Source organism: Triticum urartu, chromosome 6, assembly GCF_003073215.2.
Source record: "Triticum urartu cultivar G1812 chromosome 6, Tu2.1, whole genome shotgun sequence".
Classification (NCBI taxonomy): domain Eukaryota; kingdom Viridiplantae; phylum Streptophyta; class Magnoliopsida; order Poales; family Poaceae; genus Triticum; species Triticum urartu.
In genome coordinates this window covers 77,075,250-77,100,777 of record NC_053027.1, presented here as the reverse complement: position 1 = coordinate 77,100,777, position 25,528 = coordinate 77,075,250, and the positions used below count along the sequence as shown (strand labels likewise).

The 25,528-nt window shown below is 45.0% G+C and overlaps 1 protein-coding gene and 3 non-coding genes across 4 annotated transcripts; all 4 read left to right on the top strand.

Moving 5' to 3' along the window:
- Positions 1-21,490: 21,490 nt before the first annotated feature.
- On the top strand, positions 21,491-24,373 carry LOC125513624 (polyubiquitin-like). The gene is made up of 2 exons (XM_048678787.1): positions 21,491-21,648; positions 22,586-24,373. The coding sequence occupies exon 2, from the start codon at positions 22,586-22,588 to the stop codon at positions 24,185-24,187; it is 1,602 nt and encodes a 533-aa protein (XP_048534744.1). The 5' UTR covers positions 21,491-21,648; the 3' UTR covers positions 24,188-24,373.
- Positions 24,374-24,617: 244 nt separating this feature from the next.
- LOC125517793 lies at positions 24,618-24,713 on the top strand. The gene has a single exon (XR_007287801.1). It is a non-coding gene; the product is annotated as a small nucleolar RNA snoR31/Z110/Z27 (small nucleolar RNA).
- A 210-nt stretch (positions 24,714-24,923) lies between these two features.
- Positions 24,924-25,039, top strand: LOC125517688. The gene has a single exon (XR_007287736.1). It is a non-coding gene; the product is annotated as a small nucleolar RNA SNORD14 (small nucleolar RNA).
- Positions 25,040-25,118: 79 nt separating this feature from the next.
- Positions 25,119-25,235, top strand: LOC125517686. The gene has a single exon (XR_007287734.1). It is a non-coding gene; the product is annotated as a small nucleolar RNA SNORD14 (small nucleolar RNA).
- The last annotated feature ends 293 nt before the right edge of the window (positions 25,236-25,528 follow it).

Sequence of the window (25,528 nt, the reverse complement as noted above, 5' to 3'; positions counted from 1 at the left end):
GCGCTTCCGCAGTCGGTCTGCGTAGGGTACGTAGACAACACTCTCCCCTCTCGTTGCTATGCATCACATGATCTTGCGTGTTTTTTTTGAAATTACTACGTTCCCCAACACTACCGTCGCAGGGCTTCGCCTAAGCACCGCTACAATATGACCGAGGTGGAATATGGTGGAGGGGGGCACCGCACACGGCTAAGAAACGATCACGAAGATCAAATTGTGTGTCTAGAGGTGACCCCCTGCCCCCGTATATAAAGGTGCCAGGGGGAGGGGGTGGCCGGCCTAGAAGGGGGCGTGCCAAGGGGAGTCCTACTCCCACTGGGAGTAGGACTCCTTCCTTCCTTGTTGGAGTAGGAGAAGGGGAAAGAGGGGGAGAGGAAGAAGGAAAAGGGGGCTGCGCCCCTTGTCCAATTCGGACCAGAGGGGGGGCGCAGGCCTCCTTCCTTTTGGCCTCTCTCCTCTATTCCCGTATGGCCCAATAAGGCCCATATACTCCCCGGCGAATTCCCGTAACTCTCCGGTACTCCGAAAAATACCCGAATCACTCGGAACCTTTCCGATGTCCGAATATAGTCGTCCAATATATCGATCTTTACGTCTCGACCATTTCGAGACTCCTCGTCATGTCCCCGATCTCATCCGGGACTCCAAACTCCTTCGGTACATCAAAACTCATAAACTCATAATATAACTGTCATCGAAACCTTAAGCGTGCGGACCCTACGGTTCGAGAACAATGTAGACATGACCGAGACATGTCTCCGGTCAATAACCAATAGCGGAACCTGGATGCTCATATTGGCTCCTACATATTCTACGAAGATCTTTATCGGTCAAACCGCATAACAACATACGTTGTTCCCTTTGTCATCGGTATGTTACTTGCCCGAGATTCGATCGTCGGTATCTCAATACCTAGTTCAATCTCGTTACCGGCAAGTCTCTTTACTCGTTCCGTAATACATCATCTTGCAACTAACTTATTAGTTGCATTGCTTGCAAGGCTTAAGTGATGTGTATTACCGAGAGGGCCCAGAGATACCTCTCCGACAATCGGAGCGACAAATCCTAATCTCGAAATACGCCAACCCAACATGTACCTTTGGAGACACCTGTAGAGCACCTTTATAATCACCTAGTTACGTTGTGACGTTTGGTAGCACACAAAGTGTTCCTCCGGCAAACGGGAGTTGCATAATCTCATAGTCATAGGAACATGTATAAGTCATGAAGAAAGCAATAGCAACATACTAAACGATCGGGTGCTAAGCTAATGGAATGGGTCATGTCAATCAGATCATTCACCTAATGATGTGATCCCGTTAATCAAATGACAACTCTTTGTCCATGGTTAGGAAACATAACCATCTTTGATTAACGAGCTAGTCAAGTAGAGGCATACTAGTGACACTCTGTTTGTCTATGTATTCACACATGTATTATATTTCCGGTTAATACAATTCTAGCATGAATAATAAACATTTATCATGATATAAGGAAATAAATAATAACTTTATTATTGCCTCTAGGGCATATTTCCTTCAGTCTCCCACTTGCACTAGAGTCAATAATCTAGTTCACATCCCCATGTGATTTAACACTAATAGGTCACATCTTTATGTGATTAGTTCACATCTTCATGTGGCCAACACCCAAAGGGTTTACTAGATTCAGTAATCTAGTTCACATCGCTATGCGATTAACACCCAAAGAGTACTAAGGTGTGATCATGTTTTGCTTGTGAGAGAAGTTTAGTCAACGGGTCTGCCACATTCAGATCCGTATGTATTTTGCAAATTTCTATGTCAACAATGCTCTGCATAGAGCTACTCTAGCTAATTGCTCCCACTTTCAATATGTATCCAGATTGGGACTTAGAGTCATCTGGATTAGTGTCAAAACTTGCATCGACGTAACCCTTTACGACGAACCTTTTTTTTCACCTCCATAATCGAGAAACATATCCTTATTCCATTAAGGATAATTTTGACCGTTGTCCAGTGATCTACTCCTAGATCACTATTGTACTACCTTGCCAAATCAGTGTAGGGTATACAATAGATCTAGTACATAGCATGGCATACTTTATAGAACCTATGGCTGAGGCATAGGGAATGACTTTCATTCTCTTTCTATCTTCTGTCGTGGTCGGGTTTTGAGTCTTACTCAATTTCACACCTTGTAACACAGACAAGAACTCTTTCTTTGACTATTCTATTTTGAACTACTTCAAAATCTTGTCAAGGTATGTACTCATTGAAAAAAACTTATCAAGCATCTTGATCTATCTCTATAGATCTTGATGTTCAATATGTCAGCAGCTTCACCGAGGTCTTTCTTTGGAAATTTCCTTTCAAACACTCCTTTATGCTTTGTAGAATAATTCTACATTATTTCCGATCAACAATATGTCATTCACATATACTTATCAGAAATGTTGTAGTGCTCCCACTCACTTTCTTGTAAATACAGGCTTCATCGCAAGTCTGTATAAAACTATATGCTTTGATCAACTTATCAAAGCGTATATTCCAACTCCGAGATGCTTGCACCAGTCCATAGATGGATCGCTGGAGCTTGCATATTTTGTTAGCACCTTTAGGATTGACACAACCTTCTGGTTGTATCATATACAACTCTCTTTAATAAATCTATTAAGGAATGCAGTTTTGTTTATCCATTTGCCAGATTTCATAAAATGCGGCAATTGCTAACATGATTCGGACAGACTTAAGCATAGATACGAGTGAGAAACTCTCATCGTAGTCAACACCTTGAACTTGTCGAAAACCTTTTGCGACAATTCTAGCTTTGTAGATAGTAACACTACTATCAGCGTCCGTCTTCCTCTTGAAGATCCATTTATTCTCAATTGCTTGCCGATCATCGGGCAAGTCAACCAAAGTCCATACTTTGTTCTCATACATGGATCCCATCTCAGATTTCATGGCCTCAAGCCATTTTGCGGAATCTGGGCTCACCATCGCTTCTTCATAGTTCGTAGGTTCGTCATGGTCAAGTAGCATGACCTCCAGAACAGGATACCGTACCACTTTGGTGTGGATCTCACTCTGGTTTACCTACGAGATTCGGTAGTAACTTGATCTGAAGTTACATGATCATCATCATTAGCTTCCTCACTAATTGGTGTAGTAGTCACAGGAACAGATTTCTGTGATGAACTACTTTCCAATAAGGGAGAAGGTACAATTACCTTATCAAGTTCTACTTTCCTCCCACTCACTTCTTTCGAGAGAACCTCCTTCTCTAGAAAGGATTCATTCTTAGCAATGAATGTCTTGCCTTTGGATCTGTGATAAAAGGTGTACCCAACAGTAACTTTTTGGGTATCCTATGAAGACACACTTTTCCAATTTGGGTTTGAGCTTATCAGGATGAAACTTTTTCACATAAGCATTGCAACCCCAAACTTTAAGAAACGGCAACTTTGGTTTCTTGCCAAACCACAGTTCATACAGTGTCGTCTCAACAGATTTAGATGGTGCCCTTTTAACGTGAATGCAGCTGTCTCTAATGCATAACCCCAAAACGACAGTGGTAGATCGGTAAGAGACATCATAGATTGCACTATATCCAATAAAGTATGGTTATGACGTTCGGACACACCATTATGCTGTGGTGTTCCATGTGGCATGAGTTTGTGAAACTATTCCACATTGTTTTAATTGAAGACCAAACTCGTAACTCAAATATTTGTCTCCGCGATCAGATCGTAGAAACTTTATTTTCTTGTCACGATGATTTTCCACTTCACTCTGAAATTCTTTGAACTTTTCAAATGTTTTAGACTTATGTTTCATCAAGTAGATATACCCATATCTGCTCAAATCATCTGTGAAGTTCAGAAAATAACGATACTTGCCGTGAGCCTTAACACTCATCGAACCGCATACATCAGTATGTATTATTTCCAATAAGTCAGTTGCTCGCTCCGGAGAACGGAGTCTTAGTCATCTTACCCATGAGGCATGGTTTGCAAGCATCAAGTGATTCATAATCAAGTGATTCCAAAATCCCATCAGCATGGAGTTTCTTCATGCGCTTTACACCAATATAACCTAAATGGCAGTGCTACAAATAAGTTGCACTATCATTATTAACTTTGCATCTTTTGGTTTCAATATTATGATTATGTGTATCACTATGATCGAGATCCAACGAACTATTTTCATTGGGTGTGTAACCATATAAGGTTTTATTCATGTAAACAGAACAACAATTTATTCTCTTACTTAAATGAATAACCGTATTACAATAAACATGATCAAATCATATTCATGCTTAATGAAAACACCAAATAACACTTATTCAGGTTCAACACTAATGCCGAAAGTATAGGGAGTGTGCGATGATGATCATATCAATCTTAGAACCACTTCCAACACACATCGTCACTTCACCCTTAACTAGTCTCTGTTTATTCTGCAACTCCCGCTTCGAGTTACTAATCTTAGCAACTGAACTAGTATCAAATACTGAGGGGTTGCTATAAACACTAGTAAAGTACACATCAATAACATGTATATCAAATATACTTATGTTCACTTTGCCATCCTTCTTATCTGCCAATCACTTGGGGTAGTTCCGCTTCCAGTGACCAATCCATTTGCAGTAGAAACACTTAGTCTCAGGCTTAGGACCAGACTTGGGCTTCTTCACTTGAGCAGCAACTTGCTTGCTGTTCTTCTTGAAGTTCCCCTTCTTCCCTCTTCCCTTTTCTTGAAACTAGTGGTCTTGTCTACCATCAACACTTGATGTTTTTTCTCGATTTCTACCTTCGTCAGTTTCCGCATTACGAAGAGCTTGGGAATCGTTTCCGTTATCCCTTGCATATCATAGTTCATCACGAAGTTCTACTAACTTGGTGATGGTGACTAGAGAATTCTGTCAATCACTATCTTATTTGGAAGATTAACTCCCACTTGATTCAAGCGATTGTAGTACTCAGACAATCTGGGCACATGCTCACTAGTTGAGCGATTCTCCTCCATCTTTTATCTATAGAACTTGTTGGAGACTTCATATCTCTCAACTCGGGTATTTGCTTGAAATATTAACTTCAACTCCTGGAACATCTCATATGCTCCATGACGTTCAAAACGTCTTTGAAGTCCCGATTCTAAGCCATTAAGCATGGTGCACTAAACTATCAAGTAGTCATCATATTGAGCTAGCCAAACGTTCATAACGTCTGCATCTGCTCCTGCAATAGGTCTGTCACCTAGCGGTGCATCAAGGACATAATTCTTCTGTGCAGCAATGAGGATAAACCTCAGATCACGGATCCAATCCGCATCATTGCTACTAACATCTTTCAACACAATTTCCTCTAGGAACATATCAAAATAAACACAGGGAAGCAACAACGCGAGCTATTGATCTACAACATAATTTGCAAAATACTACTAGGACTAAGTTCATGATAAATTTAAGTTCAATTAATCATATTACTTAAGAACTCCCACTTAGATAGACATCCCTCTAATCCTCTAAGTGATTACGTGATCCAAATCAACTAAACCATGTCCGATCATCACGTGAGATGGAGTAGTTTCATTGGTGAACATCACTATGTTGATCATATCTACTATATGATTCACGCTCGACCTTTCGGTCTCCGTGTTCCGAGGCCATATCTGTATATGCTTGGCTCGTCAAGTATAACCTGAGTATTCCGCGTGTGCAACTGTTTTGCACCCGTTGTATTTGAACGTAGAGCCTATCACACCCGATCATCACGTGGTGTCTCAGCACGAAGAACTTTCGCAATGGTGCATACTCAGGGAGAACACTTCTTGATAATTAGTGAGAGATCATCTTATAATGCCACCGTCAATCTAAGCAAGATAAGATGCATAAAAGATAAACATCACATGCAATCAATATAAGTGATATGATATGGCCATCATCATCTTGTGCTTGTGATCTCCATCTTCGAAGCACCGTCGTGATCACCATCGTCATCGGCGCGACACCTTGATCTCCATCGTAGCATCGTTGTCGTCTCGCCAATCTTATGCTTCCACGACTATCACTACCGCTTAGTGATAAAGTAAAGCATTACAGCGCGATTGCATTGCATACAATAAAGCGACAACCATATGGCTCCTGCCAGTTGCCGATAACTCGGTTACAAAACATGATCATCTCATACAATAAAATTTAGCATCATGTCTTGACCATATCACATCACAACATTCCCTGCAAAAACAAGTTAGATGTTCTCTACTTTGTTGTTGCAAGTTTTACGTGGCTGCTACGGGCTTAAGCAAGAACCAATCTTACCTATGCATCAAAACCACAACGATAGTTTGTCAAGTTGGTGCTGTTTTAACCTTCGCAAGGACCGGGCGTAGCCACACTCGGTTCAACTAAAGTTGGAGAAACTGTCACCCGCTAGCCACCTTTGTGCAAAGCACGTCGGGAGAACCGGTCTCGCGTAAGCGTACGCGTAATGTCGGTCCGGGCCGCTTCGTCCAACAATACCGCTGAACCAAAGTATGACATGCTGGTAAGTAGTATGACTTATATCGCCCACAACTCACTTGTGTTCTACTCGTGCATATAACATCAACACATAAAACCTAGGCTCGGATGCCACTGTTGGGGAACGTAGTAATTTCAAAAAAATTCCTACGCACACACAAGATCATGGTGATGCATAGCAACGAGAGGGGAGAGTGTGATCTACGTACCCTTGTAGACCGACAGCGGAAGCGTTGTGACAACGCGGTTGATGTAGTCGTACGTCTTCATGATCTGACCGATCCAAGCACCGTTACTCCGGCACCTCCGAGTTCTTGGCACACGTTCAGCTCGATGACGATCCCCGGGCTCCGATCCAGCAAAGCGTCGGGGAGGAGTTCCGTCAGCACGACGGCGTGGTGACGATCTTGATGTTCTACTATCGCAGGGCTTCGCCTAAGCACCGCTACAATATGACCGAGGTGAAATATGGTGGAGGGGGGCACCGCACACGGCTAAGGAACGATCACGAAGATCAACTTGTGTGTCTAGAGGTACCCCCCTGCCCCCGTATATAAAGGAGCAAGGGGGAGGGGGCGGCCGGCCTAGAAGGGGGCGTGCCAAGGGGAGTCCTACTCCCACTGGGAGTAGGACTCCTTCCTTCCTTGTTGGAGTAGGAGAAGGGGAAAGAGGGGGAGAGGAAGAAGGAAAAGGGGGCTGCGCCCCTTGTCCAATTCGGACCAGAGGGGGGGCGCATGCCTCCTTCCTTTTGGCCTCTCTCCTCTATTCCCGTATGGCCCAATAAGGCCCATATACTCCTCGGCGAATTCCCGTAACTCTCCGGTACTCCGAAAAATACCCGAATCACTGGAAACCTTTCCGATGTCCGAATATAGTCGTCCAATATATCGATCTTTACGTCTCGGCCATTTCGAGACTCCTCGTCATGTCCCCGATCTCATCCGGGACTCCAAACTCCTTCGGTACATCAAAACTCATAAACTCATAATATAACTGTCATCGAAACCTTAAGCGTGCGGACCCTACGGTTCGAGAACAATGTAGACATGACCGAGACATGTCTCCGGTCAATAACCAATAGCGGAACCTGGATGCTCATATTGGCTCCTACATATTCTACGAAGATCTTTATCGGTCAGACCGCATAACAACATACATTGTTCCCTTTGTCATCGGTATGTTACTTGCCCGAGATTCGATCGTCGGTATCTCAATACCTAGTTCAATCTCGTTACCGGCAAGTCTCTTTACTTGTTCCGTAATACATCATCTCACAACTAACTCATTAGTTGCAATGCTTGCAAGGCTTTATGTGATGTGCATTACTGAGAGGGCCCAGAGATACCTCTCCGACAATTGGAGTGACAAATCCTAATCTCGAAATACACCAGCCCAACATGTACCTTTGGAGACACCTGTAGAGCACCTTTATAATCACCCAGTTACATTGTGACGTTTGGTAGCACACAAAGTGTTCCTCCGGCAAACGGGAGTTGCATAATCTCATAGTCATAGGAACATGTATAAGTCATGAAGAAAGCAATAGCAACATACTAAACGATCGGGTGCTAAGCTAATGGAATGGGTCATGTCAATCAGATCATTCACCTAATGATGTGATCCCATTAATCAAATAACAACTCTTTGTCCATGGTTAGGAAACATAACCATCTTTGATTAACGAGCTAGTCAAGTAGAGGCATACTAGTGACACTCTGTTTGTCTATGTATTCACACATGTATTATATTTCCGGTTAATACAATTCTAGCATGAATAATAAACATTTATCATGATATAAGGAAATAAATAATAACTTTATTATTGCCTCTAGGGCATATTTCCTTCACCAAGATGAGGATAATCTTTGTGTTATATGTAATGCTTATGTCCATGAGGACAGATCTCACTTGTTCTTCCAGTGAATTTCAGCTCCAGAGTGTGGAATTACCTTCAGATTGACTGGTCCCAGGGGTCTAATACCCAGGAGTGTGTTTCCAGTGCCAGAACCAGTTTTGGCCACCCTTTTTTCTTTGAAGTGATGCTCACAGCAGCATGGAATATTTGGATCCTCAGAAATGGGAGGATCTTTAGGGGGGAGCAGGCTCGTTTTGCCACTTGGAGGTGCAATTTTATACATGATATCCTTCTTTTGGCTCACAGGCTTAACATTAGCGTTAGAGCTCAACTCATACCTTGGGTCAATGCCCTTCTGTAAATATAGGTTAGCATCAGCTCTTGCCTCGGGTCATGACCCTTTGTAACTATAGGTAAGTATTAGATAGGACTTTTTTTGTTTTGGCACTTTCTCAGTGCTTTGTATTTTGTTGGACCTTCTCTTTTTTTAAATAAAATGGGCTGTGGGGTTTTACCCTACAGTAAATATTCAAAAAAAAAGATGACATGATGTAGAGGGATAGTTTCATGCAATATGATAAAAACCCCATCTTGTTATCCTCGATGGCAATGATACAATACGTGCCTTGCTGCCCCTTCTGTCACTGGGAAAGGACACCGCAAGATCGAACCCAAAGCTAAGCACTTCTCCCATGGCAAGAACAACCAATCTAGTAGGCCAAACCAAACTGATAATTCGGAGAGACTTGCAAAGATAACCAATCATACATAAAAGAATTCAGAGAAGATTCAAATATTATTCATAGATAGACTTGATCATAAACCCACAATTCATCGATCTCAACAAACACACCGCAAAAAGAAGATTACATCGAATATATCTCCACGAGAGAGGGGGAGAACATTGTATTGAGATCCAAAAAGAGAGAAGAAGCCATCTAGCTACTAGCTATGGACCCGTAGGTCTGAAGTAAACTACTCACACTTCATGGGAGGGGCTTCGATGATGATGTAGAAGCCCTCCGTGATTGATGCCCCCTCCGGCGGAGCTCCGGAACAGGCCCCAAGATGGGATCTCGTGGATACAGAAAGTTGCGGCGGTGGAATTAGGTTTTTGGCTCCCTATTTGATCGTTTGGGGGTACGTGGGCATATATAGGAGGAAGAAGTACGTCGGTGGAGCAATAGGGGGCCCACGAGGGTGGGGGCACGTCTGGGGGGTAGGGCGCGCCCCCTACCTTGTGGCCTCCTGTTACATGCCTTGACGTAGGGTCCAAGTCTCCTGAGTTGTATTCGGTGAGAAAATCACGTTCCCGAAGGTTTCATTCCGTTTGGACTCCGTTTGATATTCCTTTTCTTTGAAACCCTAAAACAGGCAAAAACAACAATTCTGGGCTGGGCCTCCGGTTAATAGGTTAGTCCCAAAAATAATATAAAGTGGATAATAAAGCCCAATAATGTCCAAAACAGTAGATAATATAGCATGGAGCAATCAAAAATTATAGATACGTTGGAGACGTATCATAGTGCTTAGGCAAAGCCCTGCGAAGATTGTTCTTCACCAACACCGTCACCGCCCCGTCGTGCTGCCGGAACTCATCTACTACTTCGCCCGTCTTGCTGGATCAAGAAGGCGAGGACGTCATCGAGCTGAACGTGTGCTGAACACGAAGGTGTTGTACGTTCAGTACTTGATCGGGACGGATCGTGAAGGTGTATGACTACATCAACCGCGTTGATAAAACGCTTCCGCTTTCGGTCTATGAGGGTACGTAGACACACTCTCCCCTCTCGTTGCTGTGCATCACCATGATAGATCTTGCGTGTCCGTAGGAAAATTTTGAAATTACTGCGTTCCCTAACAGTGGCATCCGAGCCAGGTCTATGCGTAGATGTTATATGCACGAGTAGAACACAAAGGAGTTGTGGGCGTGGGTATATACATATTTCTTGCTGTCACTAGTTGATTCTTGATTCAACGGTATTGTTGGATGAAGCGGCCCAGACCGACATTACGCGTATGCTTACGCGAGACTGGTTCTACCGACGTGCTTCGCACACAGGTGGCTGGTGGGTGTCAGTTTCTCCAACTTTAGTTGAATCGGATTCAATGAACATGGTTCTTTCTGAAGATCAAAAAGCAATCACTATACCACGTTGTGGTTTTTGATGCGTAGGTAAGAACGGTTCTCGCTCAGCCCGTAGCAGCCACGTAAAACTTGCAACAACAAAGTAGAGGACGTCTAACTTGTTTTTGCAGGGCATGTTGTGATGTGATATGGTCAAGACATGATGCTAAATTTTATTGTATGAGATGATCATGTTTTCTAACAGAGTTATCGACAACTGGCAGGAGCCATATGGTTGTCGCGTTATTTTATGAAATGCAATCGCCATGTAATTGCTTTACTTTATCACTAAGCGGTAGCGATAGTCGTAGAAGCAATAGTTGGCGAGACAAAAACGATGCTTCGATAGAGATCAAGGTGTCAAGCCGGTGACGATGGTGATCATGACAGTGCTTTGGAGATGGAGATCAAAGGCACAAGATGATGATGGCCATATCATATCACTTATATTGATTGCATGTGATGTTTATCCTTTATGCATCTTATTTTGCTTAGTTCGGAGGTAGCATTATAAGATGATCTCTCACTAAATTTCAAGGTATAAGTGTTCTCCCTGAGTATGCACCGTTGCTACAGTTCGTCGTGTCGAGACACCACGTGATGATCGGGTGTGATAAACTCTACGTTCACCTACAACGGGTGCAAGTCAGTTTTGCACAGGCAGAATACTCAGATTAAACTTGACGAGCCTAGCATATGCAGATATGGCCTCGGAACACTGAGACTGAAAGGTCGAGCGTGAATCATATAGTAGATATGATCAATATAGTGATGTTCACCATTGAAAACTACTCCATCTCACGTGATGATCGGACATGGTTTAGTTGATATGGATCACGTGATCACTTAGATGATTAGAGAGATGTCTATCTAAGTGGGAGTTCTTAAGTAATTTCATTAATTGAACTTTAATTTATCATGAACTTAGTACCTGATAGTATTTTGCATGTCTATGTTGTTGTAGATAGATGGCCCGTGCTGTTGTTCCATTGAATTTTAATGCGTTCCTAGAGAAAGCTAAGTTGAAAGATGATGGTGGCAACTACACGGATTGGGTCCATAACTTGAGGATTATCCTCATTGCTACACAAAAGAATTATGTCCTGGAAGCACCGCTAGGTGACAAACCCGCTGCAGGAGCAACGCCAGATGTTGTGAACACCTGGCAGAGCAAAGCTGATGACTACTCGATAGTTCAGTGTGCCATGCTTTACGGCTTAGAACCGGGACTTCAACAACGTTTTGAACGTCATGGAGCATATGAGATGTTCCAGGAGTTGAAGTTAATATTTCAAGCAAATGCCCGAATTGAGAGATATGAAGTATCCAATAAGTTCTACAGCTGCAAGATGGAGGAGAATAGTTCTGTCAGTGAACATATACTCAGAATGTCTGGGTACCACAACCACTTGACTCAGCTTGGAATTAATCTTCCTGATGATAGTGTCATTGACAGAGTTCTTCAATCACTGCCACCAAGCTACAAGAGCTTCGTGATGAACTATAATATGCAAGGGATGGATAAGACAATTCCCGAGCTCTTCGCAATGCTATAGGCTGCGGAGGTAGAAATCAAGAAGGAGCATCAAGTGTTGATGGTCAACAAGACCACCAGTTTCAATAATAAGGACAAAGGGAAGAAGGGGAACCTCAAGAAGAACAACAAGCAAGTTGCTACTCAAGTGAAGAAGCCCAAGTCTGGACCTAAGCCTAAGACTGAGTGCTTCTACTGCAAAGGAACTAGTCACTGGAAGCGGAACTGCCCCAAGTATTTGGCGGATAAGAAGGATGGCAAAGTGAAAGGTATATTTGATATACATGTTATTGATGTGTACCTTACTAATGCTCGCAGTAGTGCCTGGGTATTGTTACTGGTTCTGTTGCTAATGTTTGCAACTCGAAACAGGAGCTACGGATTAAGCGAAGATTGGCTAAGGACGAGGTAATGATGCGCGTGGGAAATGGTTCCAAAGTCGATGTGATCGCCGTCGGCACGCTACCTGTACATCTACCTTTGGGATTAGTTTTAGACCTAAATAATTGTTATTTGGTGCCAGCGTTGAGCATGAACATTATATCTGGATCTTGTTTAATGTGAGACGGTTATTAATTTAAATCAGAGAATAATGGTTGTTCTATTTATATGAGTAATATATTTTATGGTCACGCACCCTTGATGAGAGGTCTATTTTTATTAAATCTTGATAGTAGTAATACACATGTTCATAGTATTGAAGCCAAAAGATGCAGAGTTGATAATGATAGTGCAACTTATTTGTGGCACTGCCGTTTAGGTCATATTGGTGTAAAGCGCATGAAGAAACTCCATTCTGATGGACTTTTGGAATCACTTGATTATGAATCACTTGGTACTTGCGAACCATGCCTCATGGGCAAGATGACTAAAACTCCGTTCTCCGAAACAATGGAGCGAGCAACAGAGTTATTGGAAATCATACATATTGATGTATGTGGTCCAATGAACATTGATGCTCGCGGCGGATATCGTTATTTTCTCACCTTCACAGATGATTTGAGCAGATATAGGTATATCTACTTAATGAAACATAAGTCTGAAACATTTGAAAAGTTCAAAGAATTTCAGAGTGAAGTGGAAAATCATCGTAACAAGATAATCAAGTTTCTACGATCTGATCATGGAGGTGAATATTTGAGTTATGAGTTTGGATTTCATTTGAAACAATGCGGAATAGTTTCGCAACTCACGCCACCTGGAACACCACAATGTAACGGTGTGTCCGAATGTCGTAACCACACTTTATTAGATATGGTGCGATCTATGATGTCTCTCACTGATTTACCGCTATCGTTTTGGGGTTATGCTTTAGAGACGGTTGCATTCACGTTAAATAGGGCACCATCTAAATCCATCAAGACGACACCTTATGAACTGTGGTTTGGCAAGAAACTCAAGTTGTCGTTACTTAAAGTTTGGGGCTGCGATGCTTACGTGAAAAAGCTTCAACCTGATAAGCTCGAACCCAAATCGGAGAAATGTGTCTTCATAGGATACCCAAAGGAGACTGTTGGGGTACACCTTCTATCATAGATCCGAAGGCAAGATATTCGTTGCTAAGAATGGATCCTTTCTAGGGAAGGAGTTTCTCTCGAAAGAAGTGAGTGGGAGGAAAGTAGAACTTGACGAGATAATTGTACCTTCTCCCTTATTGGAAAGTAGTTCATCACTAAAATCAGTTCCAGTGATTCCTACACCGGTAAGTGAGGAAGCCGATGATGATGATCATGAAACTTCTGATCAAGTTACTACCGAACCTCGTAGGTCAACCAGAGTAAGATCCGCACCAGAGTGGTATGGTAATCCTGTTTTGGAAGTCATGTTACTTGATCATGATGAACCTACAAACTATGAGGAAGCGATGATGAGCCCGGATTTCACAAAATGGCTTGAGGCCATGAAATCTGAGATGGGATCCATGTATGAGAACAAAGTATGAACTTTGGTTGACTTGACCGATGATCGACATGCCATAGAGAATAAATGGATCTTCAAGAAGTCTGACGCTGGCGGTAATGTTACTGTCTACAAAGCTCAATTTGTTGCGAAAGGTTTTTGACAAGTTCAAGGAGTTCACTATGATGAGACCTTCTCACCCGTAGCGATGCTTAAGTCCGTCTGAATCATGTTAGCAATTGCCACATTTTATGATTATAAAATTTGGCAAATGGATGTCAAAACTGCATTCCTTAAGGGATATCTTAAAGAAGAGTTGTATATGATGCAACCAGAAGGTTTTGTTGATCCAAAAGGTGCTAACAAAGTGTGCAAGCTCCAGCGATCCATTTATGGACTGGTGCAAGCCTCTCGGAGTTGGAATATACGCTTTGATAGTGTGATCAAAGCATATGGTTTTATACAGACTTTTGGAGAAGCCTGTATTTACAAGAAAGTGAGTGGGAGCTCTGTAGCATTTCTGATATTATATGTAGATGACATATTGTTGATCGGAAATGATATTGAATTTCTGAATAGCATAAAAGGATACTTGAATAAGAATTTTTCAATGAAAGACCTTGGTTAAGCTGCTTATATATTGGGCATCAAGATCTATAGACATAGATCAAGACGCTTAATTGGACTTTCACAAAGCACATACCTTGATAAAGTTTTGAAAAAGTTCAAAATGGATCAAGCCAAGAAAGGGTTCTTGCCTATGTTACAAGGTGTGGAGTTGAGTCAGACTCAATGCCTGACCACTGCAGAAGATAGAGAGAAAATGAAATGTGTTCCCTATGCTTCAGCCATAGGCTCTATCATGTATGCAATGTTGTGTACCAGACCTGATGTGTGCCTTGCTATTAGTTTAGCAGGGAGGTACCAAAGTAATTTAGGAGTGGATCACTAGACAGCGGTCAAGAACATCCTGAAATACCTGAAAAGGACTAAGGATATGTTTCTTGTTTATGGAGGTGATAAAGAGCTCGTCGTAAACAGTTACATTGATGCAAGCTTTGACACTGATCCGGATGACTCTAAGTCATAAACCGGATACGTATTTTTTTAAATGGTGGAGCTGTCATTTGGTGCAGTTCCAAGCAGAGCGTCGTGGCGGGATCTACATGTGAAGCAGAGTACATAGCTGCTTCGGAAGCAGCACATGAAGGAGTCTGGATGAAGGAGTTCATATCTGATCTAGTTGTCATACATAGTGCATCGGGTCTAATGAAAATATATTTTTGACAATACGGGTGCAATTGCCTTGGTAAAGGAATCCAGATTTCACAAGAGAACCAAGCACATCAAGAGATGCTTCAATTCCATCCGCGATCAAGTCAAGGAGGGAGACATGGAGATTTGCAAGATACATACGGATCTGAATGTTGCAGACCCGTTGACTAAGCCTCTCTCACGAGCAAAACATGACCAGCACCAAGGCTCCATGGGTGTTAGAATCATCACAATGTAATCTAGATTATTGACTCTAGTGAAAGTGGACTGAAGGAAATATGTCCTAGAGGCAATAATAAAGTTGTTATTTATATTTCCTTATCCCATGATAAATGTTTATTATTCATGCTAGAATTGTACTAACCGGAAACTTACTACATGTGTGAATACATAGACAAACATAGTGTCACTAGTATGCCTCTACTTGACTAACTCGTTAATCAAAGATGGTTAAGTTTCCTAGCCATGGATAAAGAGTTGTCATTTGATAAACAGGATCACATCATTAGAGAATGATGTGATTGACTTGACCCATCTGTTAGCTTAGCACGTTGATCGTTTAGTTTGTTGCTATTGCTTTCTCCATAACTTATACATGTTCCTATGACTATGAGATCATGCAACTCTCGAATACCGGAGGAACACTTTGTGTGCTATCAAACGTCACAACGTAACTGGGTGATTATAAAGGTGCTCTACAGGTATCTTCGATGGTGTTTGTTGAGTTGGCATAGATCGAGATTAGGATTTGTCACTCCGTCTATCAGAGAGGTATCTCTGGGCCTTCTCGGTAATGTACATCACTATGAACCTTGCAAGCAATGTGACTAATGAGTTAGTTGCGGGATGTTGCATTACGGAACGAGTAAAGAGACTTGTCGGTAACGAGATTGAACTAGGTATTGAGATACCAATGATCGAATCTCGGGCAAGTAACATACCGATGACAAAGGGAACAACATATGTTGTTATGCGGTTCGATCGATAAAGATCTTCGTAGAATATGTAGGAGCCAATATGGGCATCCAGGTTCCGCTATTGGTTATTGACCGGAGAGGTGTCTCGGTCATGTCTACATAGTTCTCGAACCCGTAGGGTCCGCAGGCTTAACGTTCGTTGATGATATAGTACTATATGAGTTATGTATGTTGGTGACTGAATGTTGTTCAGAGTCCCGGATAAGATCACGGACATGACGAGGAACTCTAGAATGGTCCAGAGATAAAGATTGATATATGAGATAATAGTGTTTGGTCTCCGAAAGGGGTTCCGGATGTTTCCCGAAATGTTTGGGTACGATAACACTTTATTTGGGCAAAAGGGAAAAGCCCACAAGGTTTTTGGAAAAGAGCAAAAGGAAAGTTTCGACCCCAAGGCTCAACATATAAATAGAGGGTAGGGCTAGCACCCAAGACACATCAAGAAACACCAAGCCGTGTGCCGGCAACCCCGTGCCCTCTAGTTTATCCCTCGTCATAGTTTTCGTAGTGCTTAGGCGAAGCCCTGCGAAGATTGTTCTTCACCAACACCGTCACCATGCCGTCGTGCTGCCGGAACTCATCTACTACTTCGCCCGTCTTGCTGGATCAAGAAGGCGAGGACGTCATCGAGCTGAACGTGTGCTAAACACGGAGGTGTTGTACGTTCGGTACTTGATCAGGACGGATTGTGAAGGTGTACGACTACATCAACCGCGTTGATAAAACGCTTCCGCTTTCGGTCTATGAGGGTACATAGATACACTCTCCCCTCTCGTTGCTATGCATCACCATGATAGATCTTCCGTGTGCGTAGGAAAATTTTGAAATTACTGTGTTCCCCAACAATGGTTACATTAATATTAAAAATAGTTTTGAGAGAAACTAGAATTGTTTCGGAGTTCCTGGAAGAGTTTCAGGGTTTACTGGGATTTTTTATATAAGTGAGAAATGTTTTCGATGATATTTAATTGATAATAAAAGGCTCTAATATTGATTAGGGGGCTTTTATAATTAATTAAATATCAACAGGTCAAAGAACATAAAAAAGGCCAAGTGGTGGGAGGTGATTGGGCCCTAGGGTCCAATCTACTATATCTAAATAGGAGCCTCCACTACCCTATTTTCCTGCATTCTCGTGCGTCCACGTCTCTATAATTATTTCCAGTTGTTTGATTAACCATGTATGGCTCAGATATGCACTTGATTCCTCCGTGCATGCTACATGCCCCTCCGGTTGACTCCTTCGGGCTTTCCTCAACCCATGGAAGCGGAAGCGGAAGTAAGTCCAATCGATACGTGTGATGTAATCGAAATTGCGAGTCTCCGAAAACTGCTCCTCATAAAATGGTATCCCCGTCTCTCCCGTTCCCTATCTCTCTTCTCCCCACTCGACACTCACGCGACGATGGATGCAGGAGAACCCAACTGCCTATATGGTTTACGACCGCCGTCGACGGTAGAATAGGCGGCTACAGAGGCACGCCCCCTAGCTTGAAGCTAGAGGGGCCCGAATTGGACCCCCTTAAGCCGACGCAAGGGAAGGACTCCTCCGACTTGTGGCGCCCCCTCCCTCTCCTCCAACCTATATATATTAGAGATTTTTGCCACAATTAAACACACAGCTTTGGAGCCTCCTTTAGTTCTCTCGTTCTAGTTGTAACTAGTAAGATGCCCGTACTACGCTACGGGGTCACAAAAGATCAGGTGAAACATTGTTGTTTATTTAAATTATTTCCAAGATCCAATTCATTTCTATGTCCCGCAAAAAAAAGTTCCTAGACATTGATCAAACGATGTTATATTGTTGATAGGTTGGCATCGAGCACAACCAAAAATACTACTTTTGTGTTTGTTATGTCTTTTTTTTTCTCTATGTTCATTGCTTCTGTTGACTTCAGATTCTGCCTATGGGGAGAAACATCCAATTTTTTAAGACACATCCCGAATATTTGTCTCCTGGTTGTCCGTTGTGAACGTTTTCTTTGCATAGACCTGGTTGATGTAAGAAAAGTTATAAGTAGTCAAATACTAATATTTTTGTATATACATACATGTGCACTCACCCCTTCTATATAAATATGATTCAAGAGCATCTTTTACTTTACATTTTGTTTCTTTGTTCCGTACAAAATGTATTGAAAGTGTTGTCCATTCGGTTTTTTGTTTGCCTAAATAACTTTAGACCCCATAAAGGTTTTTTTCCCTTTGTCTAAATATTCTACAAACCCGTTTATGTACATACCAATTTTAGGTGAGAAGGTAGATGAAGCGAGATCTCGAGGGCTGAGAGCATCTCCAGCCGCGTCCCCAGAAAGACCTCCCCAGACGATTTTCTCGTGCTGACGCCGAAAAAACGGCCCAGTCGCGTCCCAGGAGTCCGATTTTCGCCGGCCTGGGCCGAAAACAGCGCCGAAGGACCCAGGCCGAACCCGGCGCGCTGGGGCACCCGGGGGCACCGGGGCGAGCTGTTTTGGCGCGAAAAAGCCGCGGACCAGCCGCGTCAGCGACACGGCGCCTCGTCTTCCCCCAACGGCCTCGGTTCCCACGGGGAATCAGTGGCAAGGCTGCTGCCGGTCAGCCTTACCATTGATTCCTCACGGGCGGCGCGTCACGGGACGGCGCGCCGATGCCTCCCCTCCCTCGCACGCGTTCACACGGGCGCGGCGCGGCTATATAGCCGGTGGCCTCACTCGCCTGTGCCCACACCAGCCCCGCCCCTCGCCGCCGCCCAGCCCCTCCCTCTCCCTCTCTACCTCTCCCGAGCCCGTCGCCATGGCAGAGCGTTTCCCCGGAGACGAGGCGGCGGCCAACGGCTTCGGCCGCCGTTCGCTGCGCGAACAGGAGTCCTGGCTCCTGTTCCAGGCGAACATCCCGGGCCGCTGGACATGCGCGTCGGGCCGACGGGGTGGAGACTCGGCGACGGGGGAGTGCCCGTTCCCCCGTTGCCCGACGCCGTGGCCAAGCCCAAATACTTCGCCGAGGAGGTCGAGGTCGTACGCGCCTCCCTCACTGACGCCCAGCTCTCCCTCCCCCAGTACGCCGCCGACAACCACGCGGCTTGGGCGGCGTACTTCGAGCGCCGCCAGCAGTAGCGGTTGGCGTCCACCAACGACGCGCCGGTGGTCGGCGGCCAGAAGAACAGCGAGGGGCGCCACCTGTGGTGGGGCGTCCCCGGCCGCACACTCGAGGGCGTGCTGACGTACCTCGAGGGCGGCAACGACCCGCCGTTGGCGTACCCGGCGAGGGTGGCCGCCCCGGCACACCACCGACGCGCCGGGCCATGGGCGCCAAGGAGGTTCAGGTCCTCCTCCTCTTCTTCCTCCTCGCGATCTTCCTCGCACTCCTCCGGTACTCCGGCCCTGCTCGGCGTCAAGGCCGAGCCCGCGGCGGAGACGCCGCTCGGCCGGCGCACTCGCGGCGCCGGCATCGTCATCAACGAGGGCGGCCGGTGCGCCTCCTCGTCGGCTCCTCCTCCGCGCTTCGTCAAGTCAAAGACGGAGTCGGGGCTCGCGCCGGTGAAGAAGGAGCCGGCCGCGCCGGTGAAGACGGAACTCAACGACGACGACGCGGCCCTGGAATGGGCGCGCAGGGACTCCATAGCGATGGAGAAGGAGCATCTGGAGAAGGCGAAGGAGCGCCAGTGCGCCGCCCTGCGCCGCTTCGCGGAGCGCCGACGCGGCCGCGACGAAGGTGGAGTCGTCGTCATCTGCGACAGCGACGACGACGACGCGTCGCCGCCATCAGCCCGCGTTGGCGACGCCGGTCAGGGGTCCACCAGGGACGGCCGTGTCAAGGAGGAGAAGTCCGATGATGGCGGCGATGACGACGACTACTCGACGTTCAGCCAGTTTCTCTTTTAGACTAGTTATCTATTTTGCTACGTAATTAAAATTCACGAACATGTCTAATATATGCCTAAGTTTGCCGAAATTTATCGTGTTTAGCCGAACTTCGCCGAACTGTGCCGAAATTTGCTATACAAATTTTACTTTTAAACGCGCCTGGGGGCGGCCCTGGGCCGGCGGCTGGGGATCAACTCGCCCCAGGCCTAATTTTTACGCCGGCTCACCCTCAGGCGGCGATTTTAGGCGCATCCTGAAAGGCCAACGACTGGAGATGCTCTAATATTGTTGGCATAGATGTTTGGAGCAAATGACTAAAAGAAGGGTATACTATGCTTGGCGGATGATGCCATGGCCTCATAGATGCCTAAAATATTGCTTTCGTTTATGGTGGCGGTGTACGTAGATTCTTGTCGCAGTTAATGGGGTGCGGACTAGAGATGGATCTTGTGTTAACCAACAGCTGGTTAGGGTGTGGTCGCAATTGCCAAATGTGTGAACGGATTTTCTATTTGCCGCATGCTCTCTGTCCCCCTCAATATGGGACAAGAAGGAGAAAGCTGTGCAGGGAGAACAAAAAGTCATCTGTAAGGTGAAAATTGAGAAGAAAATGTTTGGTCGGAAATCATACGTCTGATTTTGCTCAATGTGTACCTTACCAACAATATGGCATTGCTTTGAAGGATGTCTTGGTACATCTTTTATTGTTCACTAGACTCTTGACACTTAAATAAACAATTCCCGCCGATTTTTTGTGATTCTATAGCATAGCACGGGCATCTTACTAGTAGGAGTAGAGATTTGGAGTTGATCTAATTAAAGATAGACCTAGAATTCTCTAAGCCTCGTAATAAAGAAGGAAGATCAAATGAAGGCCCACACCGAGTTATAAAAGAAGAAGCTCGAGATCGAGAAGAACGTCCAAAAGAAGAAGCTCAAGATCGAGACGAGCATTGTAAGACAAAAGCTAACGAGGTGAAGCTCACGCTAATAACGAAGGAAGTGGAGATCATGACGGTCAAACTTGAGCAAATGTGTCCCAAGGAAAAAGGTTTGGTTCAAAAAGAGGGGAAAGAAGATGCTCGAGCTATATGAACGAACAATGGCCGAGAGCATAATCATTTTGTATACCGACATGTGTGCCATCATGAACTACGGCTAAGATGCATGAATTATGGCCAATTTTGACTTGACAGGTTCATTTTATTTTTCTAGCTGTGTTGGTCTGATGTCAATTTCAACACGCACAGACATGGATTTATTTTTTATTTATTCGTTTGGATCGGCTGGAGGCGCGTCATCCGTTCGCGTCCGTCTAAATCTGACCATCGGCCACTCCATTTCAACCGAATTTTATTTCGAGAAGTTTATTTATTTATTTCGAGAAGTGAACGGCCACAATTACGCCACGTCAACGTAGCAACACCGACGCGGAAGGAAGGAGCGTCACGGCACGGGATTCCTTCTCCACCCCGGCCGGTCACCAGCGGCCATAAATACCCACCAACCTCCCAGCCCGCAATCCAATCCGCACCACCGCTCCGACGAACGGAACCAACAAATCCCCCAGCCGATCTCGTCTCCGGTCGACTCCAGCTCCCCCTCCTCCGGTCCTCCCCCACCGCCCCAAGGTACGGCGATTCCCTTCCCCTCTCCCCGTACCGTCCGGATCCACGTTTCCGTGGTAGTTGGAGGATTATTGCCGTCGAATTTTGCCCGGCTATGCTCCGATCTGGGGTTGCGGGAACGAAGCTTGTTGTCCCGATCAATCGCTCATGTTAGATAGCTGAAGCTTCAAGCAAATTCGTAGGAATTATGCGTGTATATGAAATCGTAGGGGTTATGCCTGTAGATGTCGTGTTCTCCCAAATCTGTTCGTCTTCGGAGCCAATTCATGATGCCGTCTGATCTCATATGCATGTTTTCTCTCTACTAGGACGTCCGTTCCTGCTTGATAGATTCGCTTAAGTCTTCATGATCGAATCCAGTAGTAGCTTTGTGTGCCAGATCCGTCGCTCGTGATCATGTTCTTGTCGTACCAGGATCGTCCTTAAACTCCTTATAGGCCTAGGACTAGGATTGTTGATTGTTTTCCCTCTCAAAGCTAGGTTTATTTTCTTAGAAGATGATAATATCCGACAGCTATATGGAGCCCTAGATAAAAGATATCTGTGGATTTTCTGTGGTACATGTTCTGTCAGTTCCTCTTTAATCAATATAAGGAAAATATACTGCTGCCCATTGTTTATTCTCTATGGCGTGATGTGTAAAAGCTTACAAAATGCATTAGTATTTATAATGTTAGTTTGCTTGCCTCATATGCATGTTTTCTCTACTAGTTCTGTCTTCCTCCCTGATATCTTCTTAAACTCTCTATGATTGAATCCAATAGTAATTTTGTGTGTCTGGTTTTTTCTCTGATGAGCATACTGCTTTTTTGCAGAAAATATGCTGCTGCTGCTGTTTATTCTCTATGACTTGATGTATAAAAGCATTAGTATTTATAATGTGGGTTTGCTTGGTCTGCTTCTAGAGGCTCATTATCCTGTTTGGTATTATTCTCTGCAGATGCAGATATTTGTGAAGACATTGACAGGCAAGACCATCACCCTTGAGGTGGAGTCGTCTGACACCATTGACAACGTCAAGGCAAAAATCCAGGACAAGGAGGGCATCCCCCCGGACCAGCAGCGCCTCATCTTCGCTGGCAAGCAGCTGGAGGACGGCAGGACCCTTGCTGACTACAACATCCAGAAGGAGTCCACCCTCCACCTTGTCCTCCGCCTTCGGGGAGGCATGCAGATCTTTGTCAAGACCCTCACTGGCAAGACAATTACACTTGAGGTGGAGTCGTCTGACACCATCGACAATGTCAAGGCGAAGATCCAGGACAAGGAGGGCATCCCCCCGGACCAGCAGCGCCTCATCTTTGCTGGCAAGCAGCTTGAGGACGGCAGGACCCTTGCTGACTACAACATCCAGAAGGAGTCCACCCTCCACCTTGTCCTCCGCCTTCGGGGAGGCATGCAGATCTTTGTCAAGACCCTCACTGGCAAGACCATCACCCTTGAGGTGGAGTCCTCGGACACCATCGACAACGTCAAGGCGAAGATCCAGGACAAGGAGGGCATCCCCCCGGACCAGCAGCGCCTCATCTTTGCTGGCAAGCAGCTCGAGGACGGCAGGACCCTTGCTGACTACAACATCCAGAAGGAGTCCACCCTCCACCTTGTCCTCCGTCTTCGGGGAGGCATGCAGATCTTTGTGAAGACCCTCACTGGCAAGACCATCACCCTTGAGGTGGAGTCCTCGGACACCATCGACAACGTCAAGGTGAAGATCCAGGACAAGGAGGGCATCCCCCCTGACCAGCAGCGCCTCATCTTTGCTGGCAAGCAGCTCGAGGATGGCCGTACCCTTGCTGATTACAACATCCAGAAGGAGTCCACCCTTCACCTTGTCCTGCGTTTACGAGGTGGCATGCAGATCTTTGTGAAGACCCTTACTGGCAAGACCATCACTCTGGAGGTTGAGAGCTCGGACACCATCGACAACGTCAAGGCCAAGATCCAGGACAAGGAGGGCATCCCCCCGGACCAGCAGCGCCTCATCTTTGCTGGCAAGCAGCTGGAGGATGGCCGTACCCTTGCTGATTACAACATCCAGAAGGAGTCCACCCTTCACCTTGTCCTGCGTCTCCGAGGTGGTATGCAGATCTTTGTGAAGACCCTTACCGGCAAGACCATCACTCTGGAGGTTGAGAGCTCAGACACCATCGACAATGTCAAGGCCAAGATCCAGGACAAGGAGGGCATCCCCCCTGACCAGCAGCGCCTCATCTTTGCAGGAAAGCAGCTGGAGGATGGCCGCACTCTTGCTGACTACAACATCCAGAAGGAGTCCACTCTTCACCTTGTCCTGCGTCTTCGTGGTGGTATGCAGATCTTTGTGAAGACCCTTACTGGCAAGACTATCACTCTGGAGGTTGAGAGCTCAGACACCATCGACAACGTCAAGGCCAAGATCCAGGACAAGGAGGGCATTCCCCCGGACCAGCAGCGTCTCATCTTCGCTGGCAAGCAGCTGGAGGATGGCCGCACCCTTGCCGACTACAACATCCAGAAGGAATCCACTCTCCACCTGGTGCTCCGCCTCCGCGGTGGTCAGTAATTGCCGTGGGTGCTCTGGTGGGTGCCCCTGTCTTCCATGTGAAGTGTTAGTCTCATTTGTGTCAAGTCCTACTATCATGTCTGGTTTCATGGACCATCGAGTCCCCGTGAGATGTGTGTTGGTTTCGTTTAAACAGTTGCTGGAATAGCAGTACGGTCAAGTATGAATAAGTGAACTTTGAACTAATCTGCCTATGTGTATTTTACTGTTTTTTTAAATATCTTCCGGTTAAATTGGTTGCCACTTCTAGTTTTTATTTGGCAATCTACTTTTGCGGCCTTTTGTGATCTGAACTGTAGCTTAATTCCATTCGACTCCAGTTTATTTATTACTATTTGGTTCTAATATGTTTTGTAGGTTCTTTGTTTTGCTTTTGAGGAGTTCGTTGCAATGAAAACATATTGTTTCTTCTTTAATTTGGTTTGTGTTCACTATCATGTGATGAAACCTTGAAACAATCTTAGGACACCTTCTGACACAGTGCTGTTATACTGTGAATGAGAAGTCTTTATTTTCTGATGATGCTAAATGCTGCTCATTGCATATTGTTGGCCCCCCTTTATTTTGTCAGATTTTGAAGTTTAGCTGCAAGTGTTCTTGGTTTGACTTGTGTCATTGTGTGCTTGTCTTGGTTGGGATCCCCTCATTTCAGTGCTTTCATACAGTGTGCATGATTTTATGTCGGTCCTTATTTTCTGACTTCATTCTTATTGTGATTTGCTGCTGGGAGAAGTATTGACAATGCTGCTAAATTTAAGGCTTGTTTCTCAAAACATTCGCAGTTGCAAGAGCTTTTGCCTTGCCAGGCTTGAGAGCTGATGCTGATAATTCCTTCCTTGGATGTCTGAGCCTTGTTATTTTCCTGGTCAACATTGTGTTTCAAAATGAGCTTCAGCACTGTAAACATAGTATGTTCAATATGCCCCTGCATCGCAAATGATGATAAAATCAAGGCTTGTTTCTCAGAACATTCGCAGTTGCCACGTAAGAGCTTTTGCCCAGCCAGGCTTGAGAGCTAATGCTGTTTGATCCTTGGATGTCTGATGCAATGCTGGGTATATATATTTGCTTTAGTTCCATTTGGTGTTAATTCAGTGGGTGGTAATGTATGCCCAAGGCTTGTTTCTCAAAACATTTGCAGTTGCCGTCTAAGAGCCAAGCTTTAGCTAATGTTGTTAGATCCTTCCTTGGATGTCTAGGGCATGTATGAGTCTCATCTTCTGTCTCCTTTTGTTTTCTTCTTTTGGTTCTATCTTCCTAATCCTTGATATCGTGTATATATTGGCTTGACAGTGATAAAAAACACTAACAAAACATACTTCCTCCGTGAAGAAATATAAG